The sequence below is a fragment of the Aspergillus luchuensis genome, chromosome 3 (assembly GCF_016861625.1).
Source record: "Aspergillus luchuensis IFO 4308 DNA, chromosome 3, nearly complete sequence".
In the NCBI taxonomy this organism is placed as follows: Eukaryota; Fungi; Ascomycota; class Eurotiomycetes; order Eurotiales; family Aspergillaceae; genus Aspergillus; species Aspergillus luchuensis.
Genome location: NC_054851.1, coordinates 1,151,315 through 1,170,545, shown reverse-complemented (window position 1 = coordinate 1,170,545; position 19,231 = coordinate 1,151,315). Strand labels below are relative to the sequence as shown.

Below are 19,231 nucleotides of genomic sequence, written 5' to 3'. Positions count from 1 at the left end.
GGGAGAGAGGAGAGAAGCGAGTGGATCAGCCAGCTGAGTTGTTCTCTCCGAAGCTGCAGCGGCAGCAATGGGTGGTGGTGATTATGATGAGAGCACACGGGATAGTGCCAGTAGTCCGCAGTATGGAGTTAGTAGTAGCCAAATAAGCCGCAACGATACCTAACTCAAAAGAATTAGAGCCAACAATGCTGTACTGCTGTGTCCCGACTGGTCATTGGTCAGGGTGTCGGGGGCCCGCTGACTACGTACTTTGCTGCTTTGAGTCTAGTGTCTAGAAGGGGAAGTTCTGCCGGAACCGCGACAAAAGAAGCGCCGAGATCTCGGATTTCATGGTCGGGCAAGTCGACCGGCCATTGCGATCGCAGAGACTTCCACGCCTTCATCATTCCCCCTCACCTTTCGAGAGGGTCAGTCTTTTACTCCTAGTCATTCCCACAGTGTGGGATCGCGAGTTTTCCTTTCCCCTACTCCCTATACCCTTCTACGGAAGTAATCATTTACGGGTCATTCCTGCAGACTCGGAGACGTTGAGATAGCCGATGCAGCGCATCAGCGAACCTGGCTTAAATCGATAGATCTACTCCGTATAATCTGTACAAACATCTTCATACACTCTTTGTCAAATTCTACTAGCAATCATGGGTGTCCCAGCGCTTTTCAGATGGCTTTCCAACAAGTATCCTAAGATCATCTCCCCCGTTATCGAGGAGTTTCCGCAAGAAATCAACGGCGAAGAGGTTCCCGTGGACACCACGCGTCCCAATCCCAATGGAGATGAGATGGATAATTTGTACCTGGATATGAACGGTATCGTTCACCCATGTACTCATCCGGAAGGAAAGCCGCCACCGTCGAACGAGCAGGAGATGATGCTGGAGATCTTCAAGTACACCGACCGTGTGGTGAACATGGTCCGCCCGAGGAAGCTTCTGATGATTGCTGTCGGTATGTTGTAACGTTTATCGCGTCGCCTACTTTGATTAAAGTGTTGTACTAACTCATGCTTTTCGCCTAAACTAGATGGTGTCGCGCCACGCGCAAAGATGAACCAACAACGAGCCCGTCGGTTCCGCTCTGCTCAGGAGGCCAGAGAGGCAGATGAGAAGAAGGAAGAATTCCGCAAAATGCTTGAGAGGCAAAACGGCAAGAAGGAAGACGAGGATATGCAGGAACAGGTCATCCAGAAGACGTGGGATAGCAATGTCATTACCCCGGGAACGCCTTTCATGGATATTCTCGCGGCAGCTTTGCGCTACTGGATCGCTTACAAGCTCAATACCGACCCCGCTTGGGAAAAGGTTCGTCTCCTGGTCTAGTTCTTGTTGTATATCTTACTGACTCAAGCAGCTTAAAATCATCATTTCGGATGCGACGGTTCCGGGTGAAGGTGAACACAAGATCATGGAGTTCGTCCGGTCACAGCGCGCGTCGCCAGAGCACGACCCCAACACCCGCCACGTCATCTATGGACTGGATGCCGATCTGATCATGTTGGGTCTTGCGACTCATGAGCCCTATTTCCGGGTCCTACGTGAGGATGTCTTCTTCCAGGAGTCAAGGGCTCGGACATGTCGGCTATGTGGACAGGCAGGCCACAAGGCGGAGGAATGCAAAGGTCAGGCAAAGGAGAAGAATGGACAGTTCGATGAGAAGGGTAAAGGAACCTCACTCAAGCCCTTCATTTGGCTCAATGTGTCAATCCTTCGGGAATACCTTGCTGCGGAACTGTACGTTCCGCAACAACCGTTTCCTTTCGACTTGGAACGTGCTCTGGATGACTGGGTCTTCATGTGTTTCTTCGTAGGAAATGATTTCCTTCCTCACTTACCCTCCTTAGATATCCGTGAAAATGGCATCGACACTCTGATAGCTATTTGGCGTGATAATATCCCCGTCATGGGCGGGTACCTGACCGAGGATGGACATGTTGACCTCAAGCGGGCCCAGCTTATTCTGCAAGGACTGGCCAAGCAAGAGGATGCTATTTTCCGTCGTCGTAGACAGGCCGAGGAGAGGAGAGCTGCCAACGAGAAGCGGCGCAAGCAGGAAGCACAAGCGCGTGAAGAAGGTGCTAGGAAGCGGAGAAAAAGCTCTCCCAACTACGAAGCCTACGAGACACCTGCCGGCAATCCTACCGGTGGTCGGTCTAAGGGTGCCGCAGATGCGGCGCCTCCCAATGCCGTGGAACTGATCACGCCTCAACGGGGAGAACTGACCCGGGAGGCGAGGCAGTTGACTCACAGCATGGTTACTAACCGCGGTGCGGTGTATAAGGCTAACATGGCGAACAAGAGTGCCGCGGCCATCCTGAAGAGCAAGCTCATGAAAGGTTCGGAGGCTGAAGAACCCTCCGAGAACACCGAAGAATCCGGGTCAGAAGCTCCAGAGCCTTCCGAGGAGAAGACCGAAGAGCAAACTTCGCCTTCGGTTCTCGGTAAGAGAAAGGCGGATGAGGTGGCAGAGGAGGCCGCAACGACGCCGACCAAGAAGCCATCTGCGGGCGACTCTCAAAACGATGAACTTCCGCCCGACACTGTCCGCCTGTGGGAAGAAGGATACGCTGATCGGTACTATGAGCAGAAGTTTGGCGTTGATCCCGAAGACAAAGAGTTCCGCCACAAGGTCGCACGGGCGTATGCCGAGGGTCTTGCTTGGGTTTTGAGATACTATTTCCAAGGATGCCCCTCGTGGACGTGGTACTACCCTTACCACTATGCGCCATTTGCGGCTGACTTCGTGGATATTGGCGAAATGGAGTTGCAATTTGAGAAGGGAACCCCATTCAAGCCCTTCGAACAGCTGATGGGAGTTCTTCCGGCTTCTTCCAACCACGCTATCCCTGAAGTCTTCCATGATCTGATGAGCGATCCGGATAGTGAGATCATCGATTTCTACCCGGAAGACTTCCCCGTGGACCTGAACGGCAAGAAATTTGCTTGGCAGGGTGTCGTACTACTTCCCTTCATCGATGAGAAGCGACTGCTGGCTGCGATGGAAAAGAAATACCCTCTTCTCTCTGATGACGAGAAGCTCCGGAACTGCGTGGGCCGGGATGTGTTGTTGATCTCCGAGAGCCACCCACTGTACCACGATCTGGTGGCCAACTTCTATTCCAAGAAGCAGGGAGCCCCCAAGTACTCCATCAATCAGCGAATCAGTGAAGGTTTGGCTGGTAAGGTCGAGCGCAATGAGTCGTACATCCCGCACAGCTCCTTGGTATCGTCTCTTGAAGAATACGGGATGCCGAGTTTGGATGATGATCGATCTCTCACGTAAGTTACTTGTTATCTTTCCTACTTCTTTGTGCTGTTTACAGTTAGCTAATGTTCCGGATCCATGGGTTAGGGTCAATTACGAAATCCCCAAATCCAAGCACGTCCACAAGTCCATGCTCCTTCGGGGCGCCAAGCTGCCACCCCCGACCCTGGACAATGCGGATATCCAGGCCGTCAAGAACAAGGCACAACACTCGGGCCGATTCCATGGAGGAGCTCCGCTTCGCAATGGCCACCGGGGAGGCCGGATCAACTATGCCAGTGAGCGGCCGAACCCATTCGCGGCCCATCTGGACCCCAAGTTCATGCCGCCCGGTAACAGTGGTGGAGCACCGACGGGCATGCCTTCTGGATGGGTTCCTCCGAACGCTGGAGGCGGTGGTTACAACCGCGGGCCACCGCCTCCGCCCCGCGGAGGAGGTGGTTACCACCAGCGATCGCACTATGGCGGTGGTGGTGATTCCTACAACCAACCAATGGGCAATTACGACTACTATGGACGTAGTCAACAAGGATACTATCAGCAGCAAGGATCCTACGGTGGTAGCAACCACAACAACGCGTACCGTGGACGCTCATCCAACTACGGGGGATCCGACCAGCGCGGTGGGTATAGCCGCGGAGGTTATTCAGGTCGGGACCACTATTCGTCCCGGAACTCTGGCGGTGGTGGAGGAGGTGGATATGGACGGTATTAGATAAGGGGGATCATGTTCGAGAACATGAGAGATTCGGGATGAAAGGGAATGTCTATTACGCATGATCGATCCAGGGCCATTTGCGCCAATGCCACGTTAACTAGCTACTTAACTTCTTGTTGTTTGTATGCTTATCTCTATGACATTGTGAAAAGAGCCAGAGAAAAGAGAAAAAAGGAGGCCAAGTGATCGGAGGGCCGGCGTTCGATTGGATAATATTTGCTGGGGTTCATTCTATACTAAACTATCTGTATAGCAATCAGAAGGTCTCGCGAGCATCGCGAATGGATACGAAACCTTCCTTCCAACCATGTAGAACAGACAGCTTGTCAGATCAAAATATAATGCTGTATATCCCGCCCAGCTGGAAGTAATTCTTTGCCCGGTAAGATTTGCGACCGCGATAGAGTCAAGTCTCAAGTGTTCGGATCCGGATCGGGGTGTCAGACATTAGGAGGATTCACGGATCCGGAATGAGGATGGAAGGAGTCTGGAAGTGTCAGCTTGACAAGACGTTTCGAGAGACGAGGGAGCTCGTGTTAATAATAAGATTGAGGTTGAGCAACACGAGGAGATCGTAGCTAGTTCAGATTGGTCCACCATTAGTTTCATCAGATGTCAGACAGGGCAGAAGTAACTCCGGTGGAGGCGGAGTTGCCAAACCAACGGCTGCGACGACATCGGAGCGGGAGGAAGAGAAAAAAAGTAACGGAGGAGAGCGACTGTGAGTCAACGACTCCAATTGCGACCGCCGGTGGATCTTCTTCTACAATAATCCCCTCCAACCCAATAAAAATTCCCCCAATTCTTCCCTCTTCCTTCTCGATTACTAGTTTCATAGTGACTACTAGCCATCCATCCACCCTCCTCCATCTCTTGTGGTTCCGGCCCCCAACTTCCAGCCATCTGGGCATCTTGGAAGAACTCTCTCTCTCCCTCTTGCTCACATCTCGTCTCGTCTGAATATTTCCTCACCGGTCAAAGCGGAGTTGCGCCCCGCTATCGACGAGGACCTTCCTTTCGATTCATTTCTTACTCAGGTACAATTCCCTTTCTCTCCCTCACACACACACACACTCTCTCTCTCCCCCCCTTGCGCCGTATATATACATGTACATGAAGTATTTCTTCCCTTTCCAATCATTATACCCCAATTGAACGAGTCACATTTCCCCCCCTCCTTCTACCCCCCACCTGCCAGAAGCTTACCGGTTGCAAATCCCCCACAGTATGAATTAGAGAGACATATTGGCATTTTATTCCCGAGTTGACTACGTTTCCATTCCCTCCTGATATTCTCCGAACGATGAGCGAACCCACGAAGATCAGCATCTTGGGTCGTGAGAGCATTGTCGCGGATTTCGGTCTCTGGCGCAATTATGTCGCCAAGGACCTGATCAACGGCTTGTCCTCCACGACCTATGTTCTCGTCACCGACACCAACATCGGTTCCCTCTATACCCCCAGCTTCCAGAAGGCCTTCGAACAGGCTGCTGCCGCCGTCTCCCCCAAACCTCGTTTGCTCGTCTACCATGCCGCCCCCGGTGAAGTCTCCAAGTCGAGACAGACAAAAGCCGACATTGAAGACTGGATGTTGAGCCAGAGCCCGCCATGCGGTCGTGACACGGTCGTCATCGCTCTGGGCGGTGGTGTCATTGGAGATCTGACCGGTTTTGTTGCCTCGACCTACATGCGTGGTGTCCGCTATGTCCAGGTCCCCACAACACTGCTCGCCATGGTGGACTCTTCGATCGGCGGAAAGACCGCCATTGACACACCATTGGGCAAGAATCTGATCGGTGCGATCTGGCAGCCGTCGAGGATCTACATTGACCTGGAGTTCCTGGAGACGCTCCCGGTTCGGGAGTTCATTAATGGTATGGCGGAGGTGATCAAGACCGCCGCCATCTCCAGCGAGGAGGAATTCACAGCGTTGGAGGACAACGCCGAGACGATACTGTCTGCCGTCCGCCGGGTAGTCCAGCCTGGCCAGCGCCGCTTCGAAGGCATTGAGGATATCTTGAAGGCTAGAATTCTGGCGTCTGCGAGACACAAGGCTTACGTCGTCTCCGCGGACGAGCGCGAAGGTGGTCTCCGGAACTTGCTGAACTGGGGTCACTCCATTGGTCACGCCATTGAGGCCATCCTGACCCCTCAGGTTCTCCACGGAGAATGTGTCGCCATTGGTATGGTGAAGGAAGCCGAATTGGCCCGCCATCTCGGCATCTTGAAGGGCGTTGCCGTGGCTCGCATTGTTAAGTGCCTTTCCGCCTACGGCCTGCCAACCTCGCTGAAGGATGCCCGGATCAAGAAGCTCACCGCAGGAAAGCACTGCTCCGTCGATCAGCTGCTCTTCAACATGGCTCTGGACAAGAAGAACGACGGTCCCAAGAAGAAGGTCGTTCTGCTTTCTGCCATTGGACGCACTTACGAACCGCGCGCCAGCGTTGTCCCGAATGAAGACATTAGCGTCGTTCTGGCTCCTAGTATCGAGGTCTACCCCGGCGTCGCAACCTCCTCGAACGTCGTCTGCACTCCTCCGGGCTCCAAGAGTATCTCCAACCGTGCTTTGGTTTTGGCCGCTCTCGGTTCGGGCACGTGCCGTATCAAGAACCTGCTGCACTCCGACGACACCGAGGTGATGCTCAACGCTCTGGAGCGTCTGGGCGCTTGCACCTTCTCCTGGGAAGAGGAAGGCGAAGTGCTCGTCGTCAACGGCAAGGGAGGCGACCTGCAGGCCACTTCCCACCCTCTGTACCTGGGAAATGCCGGTACCGCTTCCAGATTCCTCACCACTGTCGCTACCCTTGCCACTCCCACTGACGTGGATTCGAACGTTCTTACTGGCAACAACCGCATGAAGCAGAGACCGATTGGCGACTTGGTCGACGCCCTGACCGCGAACGGTGCCTCGGTCGAGTACATGGAGAGAAAGGGTAGCCTTCCCCTGAAGATCGCTGCCTCCGGTGGATTCGCGGGTGGTCAGATTAACCTTGCCGCGAAGGTTTCATCCCAGTATGTCTCCTCGTTGCTGATGTGCGCTCCGTACGCCAAGGAGCCGGTCACCTTGAAGCTGGTGGGTGGAAAGCCCATCTCCCAGCCCTACATCGACATGACCACGGCCATGATGCGCTCTTTCGGTATCGATGTGAAGAAGTCTACCACTGAGGAGCACACCTACCACATTCCTCAGGGTCGCTATGTCAACCCTGCTGAGTACATGGTGGAGAGCGATGCCTCTTCAGCTACCTACCCTCTGGCCATTGCGGCGATCACCGGCACTACTTGCACTGTGCCCAACATCGGTTCCAAGTCCCTCCAGGGTGATGCTCGCTTCGCCGTCGATGTTCTCCGTCCCATGGGCTGCACTGTTGAGCAAACGGACAGCTCCACCACTGTTACTGGAGCGCCTGGTGGTGTCTTGCGGCCCCTGCCTAACGTCGACATGGAACCTATGACCGACGCTTTCCTCACGGCTTCCGTGCTCGCGGCTGTCGCGCGCGGTGATGGCTCCAACCACACGACTCGCATCTACGGAATCGCCAACCAGCGTGTGAAGGAATGCAACCGTATCAAGGCCATGAAGGATGAGCTTGCCAAGTTCGGTGTCATCTGTCGTGAACATGACGACGGCATCGAAATCGATGGCATTGACCGCACCAGTCTGCGTCAGCCTGCCGGTGGCGTTTTCTGCTACGACGACCACCGTGTGGCGTTCAGCTTCAGCGTTCTTTCCCTCGTCACTCCTCAGTCGACGTTGATTCTGGAGAGAGAATGTGTCGGCAAGACCTGGCCCGGCTGGTGGGACTCGCTGAAGCAGCTGTTCTCCGTGAAGCTGGAGGGTAAGGAGCTGAAGGAGGACGAAGCTGCGGCTCTTACGCAAGCTGAGAAGTCCAGTGCATCCATTTTTATTATCGGCATGCGTGGCGCTGGAAAAACCACCAGCGGACAGTGGGTTGCGAAGACTCTTAACCGCCCGTTCCTTGACCTCGACACCGAGCTTGAAGCTACGGAGGGAATGAGTATCCCCGACATCATCAAGCAACGTGGATGGCAGGGTTTCAGAGACGCCGAGCTCAGTCTTTTGCAGCGCACGTTGAAGGAGCGCTCAACTGGCTATGTCTTCGCTTGCGGTGGTGGTATCGTGGAGATCCCCGAGGCGAGAAAGTTGCTTATCGATTACCACAAGACCAAGGGTAACGTTCTGCTCATTATGCGGGATATCAAGCAGGTCATGGACTTCCTCTCCGTTGACAAGACCCGCCCCGCTTATGTGGAAGACATGATGGGAGTCTGGCTGCGCCGGAAGCCCTGGTTCCAGGAGTGCAGTAACATTCAGTACTACAGCCAGACTGCTGCCACTGGCGGTCTCGCTCGTGCATCTGAAGACTTCAAGCGCTTCCTCCGCACTGTTACCGGAGAGGTCGACAGTCTTAGCACCATCAAGCGCAAGGAACACTCGTTCTTTGTGTCTCTGACCCTGCCCGACCTCCGTAATGCTAGCGATATTCTGAAGAAGGTATGCGTCGGCTCCGATGCAGTGGAGCTCCGTGTCGATCTTCTGGAAGATCCGACGATGGATGGTGATATTCCTTCCGTCGACTACGTCGCCGAGCAGCTGTCTTTCCTGCGCAGCCACGTCACGCTCCCTGTCATCTACACTATTCGCACCAAGAGTCAGGGTGGTCGCTTCCCTGACGACGCCCATGCCGAGGCCTTGGAGCTCTACCGCCTTGCGTTCCGGTCTGGACTCGAGTTTGTGGATTTGGAGATCGCCTTCCCCGACGAGATGCTGCGCACCGTCACGGAGCAGAAGGGCTATTCTCGCATCATTGCGTCGCACCACGACCCCAAGGGTGAGCTCTCCTGGAGTAACATGTCGTGGACAAAGTACTACAACCGTGCGCTGGAGTACGGTGATGTGATTAAGCTGGTCGGAGTTGCCAAGAACCTGGACGACAACAACGCCTTGAGGAACTTCAAGAACTGGGCTGCCAGTGCTCATGATGTTCCCTTGATCGCTATCAACATGGGCGACAACGGACAGCTCAGTCGGATCCTGAACGGTTTCATGACACCCGTATCCCACCCCAGCCTTCCGTTCAAGGCGGCACCCGGTCAGCTCTCCGCTGCTGAGATCCGCCGCGGTTTGTCTCTGATGGGAGAGATCCAGCCCAAGAAGTTTGCCATTTTTGGCACACCCATCTCCCAGTCCCGTTCCCCTGCTCTCCACAACACCCTGTTCGCCCAGAGTGGTCTGCCTCACGAGTACAGCCGCTTGGAAACCGCCAATGCTGAAGATGTCAAGGACTTCATCCGCTCCCCCAACTTTGGCGGCGCCTCGGTCACGATCCCTCTGAAGCTGGACATCATGCCATTGCTGGACGAGATCGCACCCGACGCCGAGATTATCGGTGCGGTGAACACGATTGTGCCTGTCTCCCAGGGTAAGGGCCAGCCGGCTCGCTTGGTTGGTTACAACACGGACTGGCAAGGCATGACGCTGTCGCTGCGCAACGCCGGTGTGTATGGATGCAACGGAGACGCCAGCGCCGTGGTGGTTGGTGGTGGAGGCACCGCTCGCGCCGCCATCTATTCTCTGCACAACATGGGCTACTCCCCGATCTACATCATTGGGCGATCCCCCGCAAAGCTTGAGAGCATGGTTCAAACTTTCCCCAGCAGCTACAACATCCGCATCGTCGACTCGATCGATGCGCTGGACACCATCCCTAAGGTGGCCATTGGCACGATTCCGGCCGACAAGCCGATTGATTCGGGCATGCGCGAGACGCTGTGCCACATGTTCGCTCGGGCTCAGGAGATTGATGCTGATATGGTCAAGTCGGTGGAGAAGGTGCCTCGCGTGCTGGTGGAGATGGCATACAAGCCGTCGGTGACGACGCTGATGCAACTGGCCAACGACGCCGGATGGCACACAGTTCCTGGTCTGGAGGTTCTGGTTGGCCAGGGATGGTACCAGGTAGGTTCTTCCAGGTGATTACATGATATGAGTGAAGACTAATGTGGTGTACTAGTACCAACGCTGGACCGGTATTTCGCCTCTCTACGACGATGCCAGGGTGAGTTATTCTATTGAGATGCCTCTGATGCAAAAGACACTTGTGACTGACTGAATCGATCACAGGAAGCCGTAATCGGATCTCCCGACCCTAATTCAGCATGAGTTCAGCAAACTGAGTAGTTTACATGAACGATCTCGGGTTGTTTTTTCTACCTTTATTCCGCCTTCAACGGCGACTTGATATAATTATCAATTTTGACTTGATAAAGTGAGCTGGATCATATAAATGGAGTTTCCTATTATCTTCAATAATATCCATTTCCATACTGTAATACTTGGTATGCCCACTAGGTATCATGTAGACAAAACACAAACAATACAGTGAGCAACATACACCTACGCGTCTTGATCCACCGACTCGCACTCCCGACATCGAACATCCATACCAGTAGGAGTAATAAAAGAGTCATACGTAGTGTATACGAGAAGGGGACACGCACCACCCGAACTAGAACTAAAACAACCCCACAGATTTGCACTGATACTGACGAATATTAAACGATTAACTTTGTTGATAGAGACCACCTATAAATAGAACATGATCGGAGATATACCTGAGTATACATAGCCTCATCAAGACATGAACATGTCTCTCAGGTAATCGTAACGATATACGTACGTATTGATTTGATTTGATTGACTAACAATAAATGCGCAATCTATCCACTCCTCAGCTAGCCAGAACATCGCGTATGCAATCCATCCATCCAAACATACATACATACAGTGAAAAAAAAACAATAATAGCAATAATCAACAATGGACTTGATCTAGAATCTGATATCAAAATACCAACTACAACTAACTACTACTAAAATTAAATTTCTAAGCGAAGATCAGATTTTTTTTTTATTTGATAGCGGATAAATTAATCTGATGTGCTGGTCAATTGAGAATATTGGTGGTGGGGGAAATGGAGTTCTAGACCCGACCGACCGACCGGTCGCGACCGGGGTGTGCGCGGGCTGTGGGAGAGTCTGGACCGTCGACCGTCTGCTTGTGTCTACATTCTTAGTAGTCTAGATGGTTGTGTTAGTTATCAACAAAGTTGGTATGTATGCTAAGAGTCAGGCTGAGGGGGGTCATGTGCGCATTGCGGAATTGGAAATTGAAAATTCTTCGGTGCTACTGACTAACTAATTGACTGACTGACTAGCTAGCTAGTTAGTTAGGTCATGTATGTAGTTGTTTTGGGGATATTCTAGAAGGGTCTGTTTTGGTGCATTACTCAGTCTTTGTAGTACTAACAGATGTGTTGACTGTTGACATACCAGTATCTTCTACTATTATCTGATGAGTAGTATAGGAATATATTTTTGTGTTGGGCGGAGGCTGAGTATCCGAGAAGGTTAGGAATTATTGGTGCGCTTATGTCCGATTCAAAGGTATCTATGTATATGCATATATTGAATAATTAAGATGTATAATATTCAATACTTCATATACATTCCATAGTAGTTCATAGAAAACACAATCCTGTGGCTGGCGGGGTAGTAAAGCCCGATAACAATGTGTCACTAGTAAAGGTGGATTAAAAATAGTAACTTTTCCTCGGTTCAATCATCAGATAGATCTTGGCCCATCATGACTCGAACAATTGCTACTACAACACTACTACACTAGTCTCATGGCATGTCTCACATCAATAATTGATAAGGTGATTCATTGTCATAATTGACTAAGTCAGTATGTAGTTAGCTGTCATGATCAGCTGCCACTAAGACATTGGTCACCAGCTGGCACGAGACACTTTTCCTTAGTTATTGTTCAACGGTTGGTCGGTCGAGAACCTTCCATGGAATGATTAATTGATTGATTCGGTTGGGTACCTACATACTTGCAGAAAATAGATTGTTAGTTCGGTTAGTTCGTTAGTTATCTACATAGTAAGTAGTGTCCATGCCCAATCAGCATACTCTTGGGCTGTGGCATCCTTGCGACCGGAGAGAAAAGTAGGGTAAAGTAGTGGGTGGATGCGGGTGACCCGTGGTGCCGTGTACCCGAACACAACAATGTGTCTCAGTAGTCAGTAGTCAGTACTAGAGTCAGTCACTAGTGATCGACCGGGCCGATGACCCAACGACTACGTACAATACTCTCCTCCAAGTCTTGTCTTGATATCGCTCTCTATCTAACCATCGATAAAATAGGCTCAAACACAGGATAATGGATAATCTAATGGAGACTCGGTGGATATTCACGTCATCAATGCACGCGAGAACCATGTCATGCCCGGTCGGGGAACCGAAGATCGTAGGAGCCATGATTTCCATCGGGCATCGCCTCCAGTAGATTCCCCGAGAAGTTTGTTGCAATCAAACCGGTGACTCGTGGGAAATCGGGGAGGAAGTGGGGGCAGGAGATCCGGGAAAACAGGTTGCAACGGATCAATGAGCCTGCTATCGGATGTCGGAAAGACAGGATTGCGAAGAAGACAGAAGAAGGAAGGGAAGGGGAAAAAAAAAGCAAATAGTACAACCTATCCGAGTAGGTGCTGCACTGGTGTAGGGAAGATAGTAGTCCGGGACTAGTCTAGAAGTTAGTTGGTTTGCAAGGTTTTTCCCTGGACTCGGCTTTGCACGGCCCAAAATTAGAAAAGTTCTAGAAAAGACGTGGAAGAAGTCTATACGGCTGCGCCGAATGGAATTCCCAGCAGACTAAACCGTTTTGGCGTGGTCTTGCATATCCTTGACGTATGGAACCAGCGGTCGTTACCGAAATTACGGCGTACGGACGGAGTACGGGGCCCGAGTTACGCCTAAACGGGGGAAGAAGAGCGAATGGGGAGCTGCCCGCGGAAAATCCTGAACGACAAATCGATGAACTGGCAACCGGGCTGTGGCTGTGCGCCCTCCCAGCCAATCACACGCCGGGATTCATCCCTGAGCAGCTGCAGGGGGGAAAGACGAGCGGAGAAAGAAAGGGATCATGGAATCCCGAGAGAAGAATTTTCTCACCCTTCCATGCATTAGTCTGTCACTAGTTGCGTCCGTTAGCATGTGGCAGGCAGGGGAGGTCTGGCACACTGTTGTCCGGGTCGCTGGTACGTGCTACTAGTAGCCCGAGATCGTCGCCCCGTGCGAGCATAGAGTGCTGACTGGGCACTCTTCCCTGCCAATGAAAATTTTTTCACTGCCGTCTAAGGCCTTTCATAATGCATTTGTCTTGCAGGGTTCCTGGCGAAGGATTGGTCCGGTCATCCTTGTAGCACATGGCATGGTCTTTCCGCTGGGAAGAAAAAACAATTTGACTTTTGGTGGTTGCTGCTCGGCTACATGCTTCGGCAGTCCTGAAGACGCTTTGTTCCGACAACGAGTGGAAGTGGTGATGTCTTGCATTACGAGCTGAAACTCTCTGATCTCCATGCTCGACTCATTTAATTTTGGGGCTCAATGACATCTGTCAAATCATGTAGCTTCATTGACGTCGGATCACGGTCTTCCTCCCATTCCCCCGGCCGGGGAGGAGGGGCTTTTCCCAGATACCCGTCCCTCAGACCCGCCGGGGTCCCATACAACTCAAACACTGGATATCAACGCCCGGGACAACTGGGGCAAATTGTCCACTCCAGCTAGGTCCAACTAGCGAAGGCTGTAGTCTTCCCTGTTCCGGTCGCCTTGTGCTGACGGACGGCATCTGCGATACACCGTAGAAAGAAAAGTACTCCGTATAGGTATAGGCCACAGGATTCCTGCTACGGCTGAATGCAGACGATCCAGCCAGCTGGGTCAGAGATAGTGGTACCCGGGGCAGAGCCCATTTGCTGTTACCTAAACTCGAGCTTTAAGTCTTTGCCACCAGTTTCAGCCGTCTCGTCTACTCCTGTGGTGGGCCCGCAAGTTGGGGCTTTTGTTTGGGGTCCTTGACAGGGCTCTGTGCCCATAGCTTAGTTAGAATGGAGTTGTTAGTGGAACCTGGTGGCTTGAAGCCAAAAGGTAGTTGCGTTAAACTATCCCCAATCACAGGTGTCAATGTACCAAGGTGGTCGAGCATGTGTGGACCGGAATCAACGCCCGTCCCTCCACGTTGCGTACTTTGCATATGAGGCGGCCACGCGTAGACAACCTAATTGAAAATTTTTTTCAGGGCAAGCAGGAACGTGCCAATAACAAATGAAGCTTGCTTTTTGCATGTGAAAGCGATAGGAAAACCTTGGATTGTTGAAGGGGAAAGAGCTTTCCACCAGTCACACCACTACCACCGCAAGTCACCTCACATTGTTTTTGCACTTGGTGTAATCCAGCAGTATGATTTGCAATTGCCTAAGGGGCAAATTACTACGTATTCGTAATCGTGCAACTTGGAACCCATGCAGAGATGACTCCTGTGAATACTAACTAAGACTAATTCAGAGACAATGAGTCAACGCCAGAAGAAACCAGATGCAACTCGTATGGTCCCAACGGGAATGACCTCCTCCGATATAGGACATGTGCTGCTTCGGTTAGCGCGCAGGACCGTGGAACACTCAAGACATAATCTGTCATGCCATGATAAGAGCATCAGCTGACCCGATCACGCGTGGAGAGAAAAAGAGGGCATTGCTGCAAGAGAGAGAGAGAGGGACCATGTTTGCTGCATGGCAGGGCAGGCAGGCTGGGGGTGGGAAAAAAGAAAGGACCACCGGCCGAGAACCCAGTTCGGAACAGATGTGCCGTGAAAATCAGGCTGCTAGCGTTGGAGGCAGCGCTAAGGCACCTCGGCCCAGCTACCCTGTCCAGTTGCAGTTTTTGCTGTTGTGTCGGCGATACGCAGTCTCCGAGGCCGGGGTCATCAATCTTGGCGCCGGCGTATGGCCGACCTTTTGCCGGCCCAGACAGTTCTCGACCCGTCTCAACGTTCAACATGACCGACCACATTATCAAATTCTCTCTACAATTGCTGACAAGTGTGGGTGGAATGCAGTAGTGTCTGCCAGAAGTATCTGGTGACGGTTTTACTCGGGCAACTCCGTGGAGTTTCGTGGCCGACCGATTACTATTGTTCATCCGGTGGATGATGAGTGGATTACTAAGGTGTGACTAGGCATGAGACATGCACTAGCCACATCATAGTGGCATTGTGGCGCAGGCAGCCTGTGGCTTGTGGGGGTATGTCTGTTCGCGTTGGCACCTATCGACTAGTTGGTCTGTATCGATGATCGGCAACTACGGAGCAGACCCTGATGCATCATCCAGCCAGGGCAGGCAATGCTGAAGAAAGGATCTTCGGCTTTTCTTGCTTTGCCGCGCACCGACTCCTTCCCACTCCTTTTCGTCGGTCGTACATGTCATCTGTAAGGGTTTTCACTCTTGGTGGTCCGATCGCAAGACAAACACGAGATCGGTATCTGGTTCTGCATTGCTTCTCAGATGCCATGCTTTACTTAAGCAACGGCATTGTGGCTGAGCCGTGTCCCATTGGCTGCCTCGGTTCCAGAGGAGGAAAAACTAAAAAGGTTACAAAACAAACGATGCTTCTTGACACACGGTGTGGAGTCCGATTCTGATGTTTTGGTGCGACTAACGGATTACTAGTTTACCCGACTATATCGGACTTGTAGCCCTGTGTAGACTGGTTGGGATTTATCAGATAGATTAATTTACATCGAACTAACTGTAGCTGAAGAATCCATCCCTACCAGTCCTACAGTACTCACCTGGTGCATTTCCTTCTTCACCCTGAATTAATTAAATACGTTATGACCAACAATTAAACTACTTAATTCAAGAGACTGCCAGAAATTTCCATCTCCCGTAAAATCCGAGATATTTCGGGTAAATCATTTTGTCTGGACTTATCGGACGAAATAGCTGAGGGTTTAGCGGGTGCAGAAGTTTACTAAGTTTACCAGACAGTGCAAGCATGCTGAAGGGAAGGAGGGGAGGGAAAAAGCAAAAAGACCAAAACCAATGGAAAAAAGAAAAAATACCCACTTGGGAGACTGGGATTGTGGCTTGGGGGCTGTCGGGGGTGGGACCGCATTGGATAACCAGCTCCCCGGAGATGCAGATCGAAAAGTGCAAGTCAAGGTGGGTCTCTGCCTGGTGGTAAGGCAGGTAAGTTTTACGTGTTCGGCCGTACGTACGGGTATGACGGAGTAAAGTATGAGGGATGGGTATGAATAAGTTACTGACCAGCCAGAATACGCTTAACCCGATCGGGCGAAAAATAAAAAAAAAAATTCGAGTCACAGAGGAAAAGCGATCGTCGGGCTTGTCCGTTAGTGGTGTTTCTAGTCTAGTTACTTACTGACTGAACTGAGAGTATGCGGCAGCAACGTCATCCCCATAATAAAAGAGCCATCCTCTCCCCCTCCGCTTCAGCTATGCTCTCCCTTTCCCCTCCCATCATTATCTCTCAATTTTAAATCATCCCAATTGATGACTCTTTTACATCAGACTTGTTCATCTTATTAAATACCCTGGTCTGCCTCTCCACCCCGACCGGTCTTCCCCATTACCAATTCAACCTTCCCCCCTTCTACTACACCTGGTGTTCTCACCCCAATACCCGTGGTCCTCCGATCTACAGTAAGTTGGCTCGTACCAATCTTGCCCCCCACCACCCCCCATCCTTACGTTGTCTACCTTCTTGTCCTTTTCTCTTTCTTCTTACCTGGTCTTTGCATCATTTGGATCAGATTGAGTCTAACCAGGCCTTTCTTGAACTCTAGTTTTTGTCCTTACCAAGGGTTTTTCACCGACAAAGCCTTCACTATCGACCTCCCGCCTTCCTGATTGGACCTTCCACTACTCGACGTTTCCAGACTCTTCGACACGCATTGCCTGTCTACTTGAATCTCCGGATCACTCCGTTTCGCTCTTCTCGTTGACTCATTTCTCCGGTTGGCACACTTCGCACTCATACGCTTGGCCCCTTGAAAGAGTTTAGTGGGGGCCGCTGGTAGCCAACACCCTATATTATAACCTTCAGTCGACACCCGGTGGCAAATTCCGTGTCTATACCTGCCCACCACCCCGTCGGCGTCATTCTCCCTTTGACGTCCAATCGCGAACAAGCACATTATGTTCATGCACCCTGCTGCACGTAAGGGCTTGATCACTGAACCAACTTCCATCCCCTATCTCAACTACCAAGATCCCGTTTGCATACAAGACGACCAGATTCTCGACTACTCTCAAGAAGCCGCTCTCCACTTTCTCGGCCAACAACAACCTCGATTGCAGACTCCTTTCCAGTACCAACCGGATTTGCAGTTCGTCTCTCCGCCGTCTTCCGCTCCTTCCTCTCCTACTTCCTCACCCGCCTCCACCATCTCCCACTATCCTGCGACAACAGCGGTTGCCGCGGATTACTCCTCTGCCGTCTTCGACGGCAATTCCTTCGAGGCTCCTTCGATGACACCCTCCTCCTCCTACAACCCTTCCATCAACATCCATCACTCAGCATCACCACCCTCACAAGCCTACCTTCCCCAATATACTCAACCTTACTACTTCAACGGCAACCCGATGTTGGCACAACAGTCTGTCGCGAACAACCACGGTTGGGAAGGCAACTTGCAGCTGCTGGGCCCAGCTCGCCTCCAGAACAATCTACTGAAAGCCTCTGCTAGTCCATCCTCGAGCCGCTCTGCACCCGCTGGCAGTTCTTACTCAAGGACAAACGGTGCGGCCAAGCCTCTGCCTACCCCTGTGCAGACCCCCGTGCAGTCCTTTCAAGATGGTAGCCAGACCGACGCCGATCTTGCCATGAGACGGGCGATTCTGGAGCAGCAACAGCAACAACAACAGCAGAAGCAGTCTCGTCACCAGCATCAGACCAGCGACTACTCGCTAGCGCCTTCTGTATCGAGCGTGAGTCACAACTCGCCAGTGACTCCTCATACGGGCTTCGAAGACCTCGATGACGCATCGAAGGCGATTGTAAATGGTGAGAACCGGTTTCCCGACGTAGACAAGTGGATGGATGATTACTTACGCCTCGATGCGCTTTCAGACTACAACAACCACAACGCGAACAACAACATGACCATTGGCATTCCCAAGCTCAACCGCACGATTTCCGACATTTACCAGGACGAGCTTTACAACCCCGCCATGATGTCTACTCCACAGATGGCTAAGCCCGCGACAAACCAGCAGAATCTCCTGGCACCATCGTTCCGGAATGTGATCGCCGATCGCCTTCAGGCTGCCAACCAGGGCCACTTGACCGCACGGTCCCAGTCTCCCATGGTGAACATGCCGCGCGATCGCTCTCCCTTCCGCCAGAACTCTCCTCTGGCCGCTGAGTACAACCATGCGGCTTTGCAACAACCTCAGATGGCCACCAGCGCCCCTACATCCCAGAATGGGGTGAACATGGGCCAGGCGGCCCAGGGAGGAGAGCCCAAGACGATGTCCCCCAAAGATGCACTGCTGGACTTCAATGAGGGTGACGATACTGGCTTGCCTCTCTTCCCCCCTTCGTCACAGCCCGACTTCAATTTGGGCGATGCACTGGGCGGACTACGCCGCGAGAGTTCCGGCTCATTCCAGCCGACTCAGAACTTTACATCGATGGAGTCATTCCCCAGTCAATACGCTACGCAGGGTGCCACTCAGCAGTTCGCCTTCGGCCAACAGCAGAACCACCGTCAGGCACAGCAACAGAACAACAATCTGCTGCATCAGACACCCGAATTCCCCGCGTCTCTCCCTCGGTTCGACTCTACTGGTAGTGATGTGCTGCCTTCGACTGAGATGACCTCCCCACAGGCATCGCAGAAGATGCCAATGCAGGCACCACCGGTCAAGGAAGAGATCAGTCGACCGGAGAACACCTCGGCCGATGGAGGCACCTACACCTGCACATACCACGGCTGCACACTACGCTTTGAGACCCCGGCCAAGCTGCAGAAGCACAAGCGCGAGGCGCACCGTCAGACCACCCCTGGCGGTCACCTGGTTACTCGCGATACGTCGGCCCGCAATTCGCAGGCCGGACCACACAAGTGTGAGCGCATCAATCCGTCTACGGGCAAGCCGTGCAACTCTGTGTTCTCCCGGCCTTACGATCTTACACGGCACGAGGACACCATCCATAATGCTCGCAAGCAAAAGGTGCGGTGTCATCTGTGCACGGAGGAGAAGACCTTCTCGCGCAATGATGCGCTCACCCGGCACATGCGCGTGGTGCATCCAGAGGTTGACTGGCCCGGAAAGCAACGGCGCAGAGGGCGGGAGTGA

At 52.4% G+C, this 19,231-nt stretch overlaps 5 protein-coding genes across 5 annotated transcripts; 4 read left to right on the top strand and 1 right to left on the bottom strand.

Moving 5' to 3' along the window:
- Positions 1 to 1,043: 1,043 nt before the first annotated feature.
- rat1 (5'->3' exoribonculease Dhp1) lies at positions 1,044 to 3,973 on the top strand (the record flags this gene model as incomplete). The annotated part of the gene is made up of 3 exons (XM_041686909.1): positions 1,044 to 1,298; positions 1,348 to 3,272; positions 3,346 to 3,973. 3 exons carry the CDS (start codon positions 1,044 to 1,046, stop codon positions 3,971 to 3,973), a joined length of 2,808 nt encoding a protein of 935 aa, XP_041540846.1.
- A 1,306-nt stretch (positions 3,974 to 5,279) lies between these two features.
- On the top strand, positions 5,280 to 10,160 carry AKAW2_30398A (pentafunctional protein ARO1; the record flags this gene model as incomplete). The annotated part of the gene is made up of 3 exons (XM_041686908.1): positions 5,280 to 9,956; positions 10,012 to 10,056; positions 10,122 to 10,160. 3 exons carry the CDS (start codon positions 5,280 to 5,282, stop codon positions 10,158 to 10,160), a joined length of 4,761 nt encoding a protein of 1,586 aa, XP_041540845.1.
- A 1,777-nt stretch (positions 10,161 to 11,937) lies between these two features.
- Positions 11,938 to 12,331, bottom strand: AKAW2_30397S (uncharacterized protein; the record flags this gene model as incomplete). The annotated part of the gene is made up of 2 exons (XM_041686907.1): positions 11,938 to 12,076; positions 12,150 to 12,331. 2 exons carry the CDS (start codon positions 12,329 to 12,331, stop codon positions 11,938 to 11,940), a joined length of 321 nt encoding a protein of 106 aa, XP_041540844.1.
- Positions 12,332 to 14,548: 2,217 nt separating this feature from the next.
- On the top strand, positions 14,549 to 14,989 carry AKAW2_30396A (uncharacterized protein; the record flags this gene model as incomplete). The annotated part of the gene is made up of 1 exon (XM_041686906.1): positions 14,549 to 14,989. The coding sequence occupies one exon, from the start codon at positions 14,549 to 14,551 to the stop codon at positions 14,987 to 14,989; it is 441 nt and encodes a 146-aa protein (XP_041540843.1).
- A 2,076-nt stretch (positions 14,990 to 17,065) lies between these two features.
- On the top strand, positions 17,066 to 19,231 carry AKAW2_30395A (stress-regulated transcription factor RPN4; the record flags this gene model as incomplete). Its single annotated transcript, XM_041686905.1, has 2 exons — positions 17,066 to 17,933; positions 18,000 to 19,231. The coding sequence occupies 2 exons, from the start codon at positions 17,066 to 17,068 to the stop codon at positions 19,229 to 19,231; spliced, it is 2,100 nt and encodes a 699-aa protein (XP_041540842.1).